This window comes from Nicotiana sylvestris, chromosome 8, assembly GCF_000393655.2.
Source record: "Nicotiana sylvestris chromosome 8, ASM39365v2, whole genome shotgun sequence".
NCBI lineage: Eukaryota > Viridiplantae > Streptophyta > Magnoliopsida > Solanales > Solanaceae > Nicotiana > Nicotiana sylvestris.
In genome coordinates this window covers 82,952,731-82,964,733 of record NC_091064.1, presented here as the reverse complement: position 1 = coordinate 82,964,733, position 12,003 = coordinate 82,952,731, and the positions used below count along the sequence as shown (strand labels likewise).

At 38.1% G+C, this 12,003-nt stretch overlaps 1 protein-coding gene across 1 annotated transcript; it reads left to right on the top strand.

Annotated features, from left to right (window-relative positions):
* The first annotated feature begins 8,684 nt into the window (after positions 1–8,684).
* LOC138875296 (COP1-interactive protein 1-like) lies at positions 8,685–9,428 on the top strand. The gene has a single exon (XM_070154119.1). It carries the CDS (start codon positions 8,685–8,687, stop codon positions 9,426–9,428), a length of 744 nt encoding a protein of 247 aa, XP_070010220.1.
* Positions 9,429–12,003: the final 2,575 nt, after the last annotated feature.

The window sequence follows — 12,003 nt, the reverse complement described above, 5'->3', positions numbered from 1 at the left end:
TTTCTGAAAGTGAAATTAATATTGCAACTTCTAATGTGCCAACCCCTTTAGTGACCAGTTAAATTTCCAGACTTTGTTTTTACTTTCTTTGTTGGATGATGGTTTTATCCCTTAGTTATTTTTTAAGGGATTTTTTGGTGAAAGTCCCCAGTTATCATAATGGGGCACTTGTATAAACTTTTTGTTGACTAAGTTTCTACTTAGTCTTTTTAATTATATCAAGAAGTTTGTTAGTACTTCAATGTGCTCTATTCTTGCCTTTTCCTTATCTACTTAGGACTTATAGAATAGTTTAGCATTTTTGTCCTTTGAAAATGCTTTATGATTCTTCTCATGACTTATTAACATGAGGTTTATAAAAGAGGGCCCTTTTATATATCGACACTTAATGAAGTAGACGTCTCAACTTCATAATGGTGTTATAATACGATGAAAGAAATAGGAACACACATGTTTTGTTTCAAACAACTTTGACAAGTTTTTATTCATGAACTTGGACAAGCTTTTAAATATTACATGTATTGAGATACATCTATAACTTTCTCGTAACTGTTTTTCTTGTAACAGATTTTTATAAAGTAAATACTATTCAACAAGGTTTTTCCTTATAACCTATTTCAATACATAATCATGACCTTATCTTAATGTATTAGGAAGGGTTTGATAGGTGATTCCGTTGTTCTCATGGGAAAGAATACTATGATGAATGTTTTGCGTCTTCCTTTGTTTTGATATGAAAGAACACAATGATGAATGCTGAGGTTCCGTAACTTCTACTCGACACTTGTTTCGATTTACGTATCCGTCTTACCGCACGTATTTGTGTACAATATGCACTCCCCCAAGTGTTAGAGCGTTGAAGTATGAAGCCTCGAGCACTTATTTGTTTCTCACAATTTTGTCCTTTTTCCTGAAAACAGAAAAACATATGGGATTCGGAGGTGCGATTAAAGATGAAGACTGTCTAACCCGTGTGTATTTCCATCAGATTAATTTGTAACCCTGGGCTGGGAATTTTAGAATATTCCATTTTGCCGTGCAGGTCGTGACTCATCATTTGGCACGAGTTAGGGTTTTTGCCTAGCATCTAAAATCGTAAGTAAAATATTAACTATTCAAACAAAAATTCTAATATAGCGATACCTGATCGTAGGTGCTTTCTCAGAAATAATATCTCTTTAGGTGGACATCATTCCAATGCGAGGGTAGAACCTTGCCATCCATTGTCTCTAACTCGTATGCTCCTTTTCCCGCAATGTCACGAACTCTATAGGGTCCTTCCCATGTTGGACTTAGCTTTCCTGAATTAGCAGCTTTTGTAGATTGGAACACCTTTTTAAGCACGAAGTCCCCAATTTTAAAGAATCTGAGGCGTGCTTTCCTGTTATAATACCGTTCAATTACTTGCTTTTGTGCTTCCATCCTTATTAATGCAACTTCTCTTCTTATTTCGAGCAAATCAAGGTTCACCCGCATCTCTTCATCATTTGATTCCTCCGTTGCTTGAACATACCATGTGCTCGGTTCTCCTATTTCAACTAGAATTAAGGCCTCCACACCATAAACCATTGAAAATGGTGTTTCTCCCGTGCTTGTTTTTGTCGTTGTACGATAAGCCCATAATACTCCAGGTAATACCTCAGGCCAATTACCTTTTGAATCATGTAACCTTTTCTTCAAGTTGTTGATAATGACCTTGTTTATGGATTCCGCTTGTCCATTACCCACTGGATGGTATGGTGTAGATGTTATCCTTTTAATTTGCCAACTTTGAAAAAATTCAGTGATTTGAGCTCCTATGAATTGCGAACCGTTGCCACACACGATTTCCTTTGGTGCTCCAAAATGGCATATTATATTTCTCCAAATGAAGTCTTTAACTTCCTTCTCTCGTACCTGTTTAAATGCTCATGCTTCTACCCATTTAATGAAATAATCTGTAAGTACAAGTAGAAATTTCACCTGACCTTTTGCTTGTGGCAATGGACCTACGATATCCATTCCCCATTTCATAAAGGGCCACGGGACTATAACAGGGTGCAATAACTCAGCTGGTCTATGCATATTATTATCGTATCTTTGACATTTATCACACTTGGACACGAAACTGTTTGCTTCTTCTTCCATTTTAGGTCAATAATACCCTGCTCGAATCAGCGTTTTTACCAGCGACCTTCCTCCTGCGTGATTTCCACAATGTCCTTCATTTACTTCCCTCATCACATATTCTGTTTGGGAAGGTCCGAGACACCTTGCTAATGGCCCACCAAACATCTTTCAATAAAGATTTCCTTGATTTAAACAGTAACGAGAAGCTTTTTTGTGAAGTGCATAAGCTTTTCTTTTGTCAGCAAGCACGGTTCTGCGCTGCAAAAAAACAATAATGTTGTTTCTCCAATCCCATGTTAAATGATTAAAATTTACCTCATTCTTATCAGGTTCGATAAAGGAATGAAATAAATGTACGACTGAAGCATTTGCATCGTTTGCTACGTCTGTTGCAGATGCAAGATTAGCTAAAGCATCTGCCTCCACATTCTCATCTCTTGGGATCTGCATTACCTTCCAAGTTTGGAATTGCTTTATTAGTTCTCTTACCTTTTCGAGATATTCTTGCATTCGTGTCTCCCTGGTTGTATAAGTCCCCAGCATTTGATTGACCACGAGTTGAGAATCACTCTTGATTATAATCTGTGTTATGCCGAGTTCTCGTGCCAATTCTAGACCTGCAATTACAGCCTCATACTCTGCTTTATTGTTAGTTATAGAATGACATTTTATAGCCTGTCTAATAGTCTCACCTGTAGGTGGTATGAGAACTATCCCTAGACCTTCTCATTTTACATTAGACGAACCATCAGTGAATAAAATCCAAGTCCCCGGGTTCGCACCATTAAAAACTTGTAATTCTTTTTCTGATTCTAAATGCATCCCCTAGCTAAAATCAGCTACAAAATCGGCTAATACTTGAGATTTTATAGCAGTCCTAGGTTGATAAATGATTTCGTATTCACTTAATTCTATAGCCCATTTCGCTAACCTCCCTAACAATTCATGTTTATGCAAAATATTTCGTAATGGAAAAGCAGTAACTACAAAAATGGGATGACATTGAAAATAAGGTCTTAATTTTCTAGATGCCATGATCAAAGCTAATGCTAATTTTTCTAGTTGTTGATATCGTGTTTCAGCATCTAATAAAGACTTGCTTACATAATAGATAGGAGATTGTTTACCTTGGTCCTTACGGACTAAAACAACACTTACCGCAACTTCTGACAGGGCCAAATAGATGAGTAGCTTTTCTCCTTCTTTTGGTTTTGCCAATAGTGGTGGATTTGACAAGTAAGCTTTTAAATTTCTAAGGGCTTTTTGGAAATCTTCGTTCCATTCAAAATGATCTTGCTTTTTGAGTGCAGAGAAAAATTTAAAACATTTTTCTGAAGATTTGGGAATAAATCTCCCCAAAGCTACAATTCTTCCCGTTAGCCTTTGGACTTCTTTTTTACTCGTAAGGATATCAGGGATCTCCTTTATTTCTTTGATCTGAGAAGGATTTACCTCAATACCACGGTTAGAAACGAGAAAACCCAAAACTTTGCCTGAGGCAACCCCAAATGCACATTTTTCTGGATTGAGTTTCATATTAAATTTTCGTAAAATTTCAAATGTAACAGATAAATGAGAAATATGATCATGATAATGCTTGGTTTTGACGAGCATATCATCTATATATACCTCCATGATATTTCCTAAATGTTCTTGAAACATTTTGGTGACCAACCTTTGATAGGTTGCTCCAGCATTTTTGAGACCAAAGGGCATTACTTTATAATAGTAAGTCCCCATGTCTGTGATGAAAGAAGTTTTTTCTTCATCACTGGTGTCCATTTTAATTTGGTTGTACCCCGAATATGCATCTAAAAAACTCAAAAGTTCATGCCCGGCAGTTGCGTCAATTAACTGATCTATATGCGGTAAAAGAAAAGAATCTTTTGGGCAGGCTTTGTTAAGATCTGTATAATACACGCAAACTCGCCACTTACCGTTTTTCTTAGGTACAAAAACTGTGTTTGCTAACCAATTAGGATATTTTACCTCGCGGATTGACCCAATTTTCAATAGCTTTTGGACCTCATCGTGAATCACCTGATTTTAGAAAGCTCCTTCTTTCTTATCTTTTGCTTTACTAGTGTGAAGTATGGGTCTTCATTTAGTTTGTGAGTCATCACATCCGGTGGTATCCCTGTCATATCAGCATGGGACCAAGCAAAACTGTCCATGTTAGCTTTTAAAAATTCAATCAACATACCTCGCATATCTGAGCTTAGATTGGCTCCAACATAAACCTTTCGTTCAGGCCATTGCTCAAATAATATCACAGCCTCGAGCTCTTCAATTGTTGTTTTGATATTTTCATTCTCTTCAGGTTCTTGAATTGTATCAGGTCTCGAGTCTAAATCTGTCTTTTCTTGTTCAGTTGAGGTTTGATCCTTGATACCTTCAACTGTTTCCTGTAATTGCTACTTTTCTTTATTCACGGTGCTCATATCTGTTACAGTGTTGATACTCCTGGCTGTCTGCTAATCCCCACGAATTTGGCAAATTCCCCACGGTGATGGGAATTTAATAACTTGGTGTATAGTTGATGGGACAACATCCATATCATGGATCCAAGGTCTCCCCATGATCATATTGTAAGCCATTTCCATATCTACTACCTGAAATTTAGTTTCTTTAACAACACCTGCAGCAAAAGTTGTTAGAATTATCTCTCTTTTTGTTACCACACTTGAATTGTCAAACCCGGACAAGGTATGTGCCTTAGGTATCATTTTGTCTTCAGCTTGCATTTCACGTAATACCCTTAATAGTATAATATTTACGGAACTTCCTGGATCAATCAAAACTTGTTTTACCTTAGTATCATGTACAAGTAAAGATATTACCAGTGCGTCGTTATGTGGGGTCATTACTCCTTCGGTATCTGCATCATCGAAAGAAATACTTTCGTTTTCTAAAACCTGTCGTTCCCGTTTCCCGTGTGTTATCGTTACTTTAGAAACCTTGTTGGAAGTCGTATATGTTACACCGTGAATATCTTCTCCCCCACTTATAACGTTCACGGTTCTCTTGGGTGAAGGGGGCTTTGGTGGCTCTTGCCTATTTTTCATATAGGCTTGCTTACCTTTCTCACTAAATAACTCAGTGAGATACCCTTGTTTCAATAGATGATCCACTTCACTTTGTAAGAATCTACATTCTGAAGTTTTATGTCCGTGATCATTGTGTAATTCGCACCAATGGTCTGGATTATGCCTATTTGGATTTGACCGCATCTCTTTTGGCCATCGTACCTTATCTCCCATGCTCCTCAAAACAGCTACGAGCTCGGAGGTAGTGACATTAAAGTTATATCCACCGAACCTTGCCTTTAAACATCTGTCATCATCTCGTGACTCTTGTTTGTTTCGGTCATTTCTGAACCTTGATGAAGAACTAAATTCCCTGTTCCTTGATTTTTGATCATATCGTTGACTATCCTGCTTTGACCATGATTCTTTCCCGCAGGTCCCATGTATGGATCGTACCTGTTTTTACCTGATCTTTTTTCTTTTTCTGATCTCCTGGATTTTCTCCTTTCTTCATGATGAAACTGAGGTACGGTATCTTCCTCAATTCGCAACTTCGTACTATACCTGTTATAAACGTCATTCCACATGGTTGCAGGGAACTCTTGAACGCTTTCTCTAAGTCTTCTCGTGGCTTCTAAACTTTTGTTTATTTAAGTTGCTTGTAAAAGCTATTGCAGCCCAGTTATCAGGTACACGAGGCAAAGTCATCCTCTCACGTTGGAATCTATCAACAAAATCTCTAAGCAACTCTGAGTCCCCTTGTTTAATTTTGAAAATGTCTTCCATTCTTTTTTCAACCTTTTGAGCTCCTTAGTGTGCTTTAATAAAAGAATCTACAAGCTCAGCAAAAGAGTTTATAGAATTTTCAGGTAAAAGAGAATACCAGGTTAATGCACCCTTGGTGAGTGTTTCTTCAAATTTCTTGACCAACACTGATTCCATTTCTTGCTTGGTCAAGTCGTTTCCTTTTACACTTGTAGTAAATGCAGTTACATGATCACGTGGGTCTGTTGTGCCATTATATTTAGACTCTTTTACGTCATCAGATTCGTATCTTCAACTTCTTCCGATCTTCGGTCTTTAAATGACTCGAATAGGTACTAGACTCGTACCTATTTGAGTAATGGTCCACACCTATGTTGTTTTCTTCCCCCTATCTGTTGTCTCCAGTACCTCTTGGCTGTTTATTGCGTTTTGACCTTTTGACCAGTCCACGTGTCATGACACATCATCTTCAATATTCAGACTCAGTTTTTTCCCAATACAAATAGTCCCCCTACTTTCCATTTGTTTATCAATTAAATATTTGGGAAGTTGATCTTCACGAAAAAGGAATTTTCGCTGTAATCAATGCTATGTCAGTACTGACACTTCAGTTGTCTTTTCTATTTAATGTTTTGTGCACGTGTCACCTTCTGATAGGCTCCGTAATTCTGCAGCCTTTTTTCAAGGCTTCTTCATCCCCTCTATTCACAAAGTGATAGTTGCCCTTATTATAGGCTTTCCATCATTACACTTCTTTGTTTGACGATTGCTATTATATACATATTTAACCTTTTTTTTCATTAGTTCATCCTTTATCTGCAATGGCATCCCCGAATCCTAAACCTAAGAGAATCCCAATTCTTGATAGCTTCCCCAACGCCCATGTAAGGCATAAAAGGTGTAGATGTAGCAGGCTTCGTAGCCTAGGATCCGTTCGTGGTGGTTCCTCTAGTTCCATCACTCCTTCTTCTAGTTTTGGCACTATTTCTAGAGGTTCTATCACTAAGAAATCCTCTTGTAAAGGTAAAGAACTTTCTGAGCCTCTTCAAGAGCCTTTAGTTGAGGAAATATTACCCAATGACTTATCCTTTGAGACTGATAGAAAATCTCTTCGGGAACAAGTTGTTAATTTAGAGAAAGCTGACACTTTTCCTTCTCTAAACACTGAACCTTTGATTTCTATTGTTCGAAAAGACTGCAACTGGAGAAGTGATCTTCGTATAGTGATCCCTAATCCAAACCAAAGAATATCTTCTTTTAGGATTGGATTTTCTTTTGTTTATACTTACCCCTTCACTTTGGGATTTATTCCTGCTATTGACCCAGTTATACTTGATTTCTATCGCTTTTTCAAAATTTGTTAGGGACAAATTGGCCCCCTTGTATGGAGAGCAGTGGCTTGTTTGAGGTATTTGTCTGTAAAAGGCAATGTTAGCTTTACCTTTCCCCACCTTATTCATCTTTACCACCCCAAATTATTCTGCCATGGGGTTTTTACTTTAACTGCAAGAAGTAAAAGGGTCTTGGTGAGCCCTGAAGATGAAAAGGATCGTGTGTGGTACATTCGTTATATTGCTGTACGCACAGTTGATTTGGTGGGTAAAGAAAATATCCCCTTCCCTGAGAAGTGGAACTTTGCATGTAAGTTTTTTTTACTTACCGTACCTATTTTAAAAATTTCAATTTCTTTTCTAATTTCGTCTCTTCTTGCTTTTCTGTAGCAACTATGGGAGATGTGGAACCCGTTCCTAATTTCTGTGGTTGGGTAGATTCAATCTTGAAAGACGTGCCTATGTAGGAAAGAACTTAGAAATCCATTTCCAATTTACATGGTTGGAAAGTGAAAACTCATGGTATGCATCTCTTTATGCTTTTTCGTATGTTAAGTCCTTTCTTGTTTCTAACTTTTTTCATCCTTCTTTTTTGTCAGGATTTGCTATTTGAGGAATGACAGCTGAAGTAGTTATTGCCCTTCGAGCCTCTTCTGGTACTTCACTCTCTTTGGAGGGAACTCAAGCTACGCTATCAAAGAGGAAAGTTGTAGAAGAGGATTCTGAGAATGATGAAGATGAAGACACCTCTTTAATAGCTAGACCAAGAGTAAGGAGACGCATCGTTTCCGATGATGAAGCTGAAGTTACCCCTGTCCGTGCCTCTCTTACCGAACCTGTTCACATTCCTTCTGATGATGAAACCACTCCGAGGGACACCAATGAGTCTATTCAACGTCTCTTTGTTGGTGGTTTTGAAAGTGGAGAACTAGGTCCAGTTTTAGATGAAGTTCCTTTTTCTTCCTCTGTTCCCATTCCTTCTATTCCTCCATTGGTTTCAAGTGCTTCCTTGCCCATTCTATCTATTCCTTCTCCCTTATCTATTTCTGCTCCCTTTCCTGTCTCTGCTCCCTTACCTGCTTCGAGTCCTTTGACTCCTGTTATTTTCACTTCTTCTACCGCTCCTCCTTCTATAGCTCCCCCTCCCTCTGTTCAACATGAAGATGAGGGTTCCCATAGTAGAAGCTTGGCTATGAGGAGCGTTACACTTGAAGTTCCTGCTAATAACAGTCTTTTAAGGAAGTCTGGTGGAGCAGATGCCTGGCTTAGGCCTTTGATTGGAGATATTGAGAAGAAGAAGATGAGCAGTCACAGTTGCTTAACTCTGATGAATGACGTAGTTCATTCTACTTTGAAGGCATTTTTTCTCTACTTACTAACAAGTTTTTTTTTATCTTTAAATTCTTATTTCTATGAGTTTTCACTGTAGGCTAACCTCATTGGTACAAAATTGATGGGAAGAATTTCCCTTCTGGAAAAGAAAACTCGTGAGTCTGAAAAGTCTATACACGAGGCTGAGGAAATAGCCAAGGGAGCCCAGCTAGAAGCAGATAATTGGAAAGAGCAGTTTGAGAATGCTCAGGGAACTATAGAAGAATTGCAAGAGAGTAGAAATCACCTGGAGCAGCAAAAGCGAAGTCTGACTTCTGAGTTAGCAGTTTCCAAAGATTCTTCAAGTCAATTTGAAAAAGACAAGGAGCGCCTTGAATGTTGCTTTTCAGAACAGTTATCAAAGTCAAGTGAAGAAATCAGAGAACTTAAGGCACTCTTGGACAAGAAAGAAGAATATGCAAGAGAATTTGTGCAGAACTTGACTCAAGTTCAAGTTGATTTAATGATCTCCTCTGACAAAGTACATGCCTTAGAAAGTTCCCATGCCTCCCCTGAAGCTTCCCTTGATTCTCATTTAGCTGAACATCAAGTGTTAAAGAATGATCTTGCTATGTGGGAAAGGGAGTATGGACTTCTTGAGGAGAAGTTTGATTTAGAGGTGAGTTGGGCTTTCTTAAACTCTCGTCGTGATGCTTTAACGGAGGCCAGTCAAGAAAACTTTGGCTTAGACTCAAAGTTGGCCAAAGTTTTAGAAACCATTGAAAGAACCCAACAATCATTTGACTTTCCTTCTCCGACAATTGAAGCTCCCGTGGCTAAGGAACCTGTAAATGACGAAGTCGTTGCGGTGGCAGTTGAAGTTTAAGATGTTGCAATTCCATCTCCCGAGGGTGAAATTTCTACGACTCAGTCTATGGAAGCTGAAACTTCCGTGACTCTTGCTCCCCTCGTTGAACCTAACACTTCAAGCCCAGCTGAAACCGCTCCTGTTGTTGCTTCTTTAGAAGTTGTCACCGTGCCTGTGGCTGTTTCTGAAAGTGAAATTAATATTGCAACTTCTGATGTGCCAACCCCTTCAGTGACCAGTTAAATTTCCAGACTTTGTTTTTACTTTCTTTGTTGGATGATGGTTTTATCCCTTAGTTATTTTTTAAGGGATTTTTTGGTGAAAGTCCCCAGTTATCATAATGGGGCACTTGTATAAACATTTTGTTGACTAAGTTTCTACTTAGTCTTTTTAATTATATCAAGAAGTTTGTTAGTACTTCAATGTGCTCTATTCTGGCCTTTTCCTTATCTACTTAGGACTTATAGAATAGTTTAGCATTTTTATCCTTTGAAAATGATTTATGATTCTTCTCATGACTTATTAACATGAGGTTTAAAAAATAGAGCCCTTTTATATATCAACACTTAATGAAGAAGACGTCTCAACTTCATAATGGTGTTATAATACGATGAAAGAAATAGGAACACACATGTTTTTTTTCAAACAACTTTGACAAGTTTTTATTCATGAACTTGGACAAGCTTTTGAATATTACTTGTATTGAGATACATCTATAACTTTCTCGTAACTGTTTTTCTTGTAACAGATTTTTATAAAGTAAATACTATTCAACAAGGTTTTTCCTTATAACCTGTTTCAATACATAATCATGACCCTATATTAATGTATTAGGAAGGGTTTGAGAGGTGATTCCGTTGTTCTCATGGGAAAGAACACTATGATGAATGTTTTGCATCTTCCTTTGTTTTGATACGAAAGAACACAATGATGAATGCTGAGGTTCTGTAACTTCTGCTCGACACTTGTTTCGATTTACGTCTCCGTCTTACCGCACGTATTTGTGTACAATATGCAGTCCCCCAAGTGTTTGAGCGCTGAAGTGTGAAGCCTCAAGCACTTGTTTGTTTCTCACAATTTTGTCATTTTTCCTGAAAACAGAAAAACATACGGGACTCGGAGGTGCGATTAAAGATGAAGACTGCCTAACCCGTGTGTATTTCCATCAGATTAATTTGTAACCCTGGGCTGGGAATTTTAGAATATTCCATTTTGCCGTGCAGGTCGTGACTCATCATTTGGCACGAGTTAGGGTTTTTGCCTAACATCTAAAATTGTTAGTAAAATTTTAACAATTCAAAGAAAAATTCTAATATAGCGATACCTGATCGTAGGTGCTTTCTCAGAAATAATATCTCTTTAGGTGGACAACATTCCAATGCGAGGGTAGAACCTTGCCATCCATTGTCTCCAACTCGTATGCTCCTTTTCTCGCAATATCACGAACTCTGTAGGGTCCTTCCCATGTTGGACTTAGCTTTCCTGAATTAGCAGCTTTTGTAGATTGAAACACCTTTTTAAGCACGAAGTCCCAAATTTTAAAGAATCTTAGGCGTGCTTTCCTGTTATAATACCGTTCAATTACTTGCTTTTGTGCTGCCATCCTTATTAATGCAGCTTCGCTTCTTCCTTCGAGTAAATCAAGGTTCACCCGCATCTGTTCATCATTTGATTCCTCCGTTGCTTGAACGTACCGTGTGCTCGGTTCTTCTATTTCAACTAGAATTAAGGCCTCCGCACCATAAACCATTGAAAATGGTGTTTCTCCCGTGCTTGTTTTTGTCGTTGTACGATAAGCCCATAATACTCCAGGTAATACCTCAGGCCAATTACCTTTTGAATCCTGTAACCTTTTCTTCAAGTTGTTGATAATTACCTTGTTTGTGGATTCCGCTTGTCCATTACCCACTAGATGGTATGGTGTAGATGTTATCCTTTTAATTTGCCAACTTTGAAAAAATTCAGTGATTTGAGCTCCTATGAATTGCGGACCGTTGTCACTCATGATTTCCTTTGGTGCTACAAATGGCATATTATATTTCTCCAAATGAAGTCTTTAACTTCCTTCTCTCGTACCTATTTAAATGTTCCTGCTTCTACCCATTTAGTGAAATAATCTGTAAGTACAAGTAGAAATTTCACTTGACCTTTTGCTTATGGCAATGGACCTACGATATCCATTCCCCATTTCATAAAGGGCCACGGGGCTATAACAGGTTGCAATAACTCAGCTGGTCTATGCATATTATTGTCGTATCTTTGACATTTATCACACTTGGACATGAAACCGTTTGCTTCTTCTTCCATTTTAGGCCAATAATACCCTGCTCGAATCAGCATTTTTACCAGCGACCTTCCTCCTTCGTGATTTCCACAATGTCCTTCATGTACTTCCCTCATCACATATTCTATTTGGGAAGGTCCGAGACACCTTGCTAATGGCCCACCAAACATCTTTCGATAAAGATTTCCTTGATTTAAACAGTCACGAGCAGTTTTTTTGTGAAGTGCATAAGCTTTTCTTTTGTCAGCAGGCACGGTTCCGCGTTGCAAAAAAGCAATAATTTTGTTTCTCCAATCCCATGTTAAATGA

Excerpts from the sequence above, each read along its gene's own strand:
- LOC138875296 (XM_070154119.1), top strand. The coding sequence starts at position 8,685 with ATGGGAAGAATTTCCCTTCTGGAAAAGAAAACTCGTGAGTCTGAAAAG.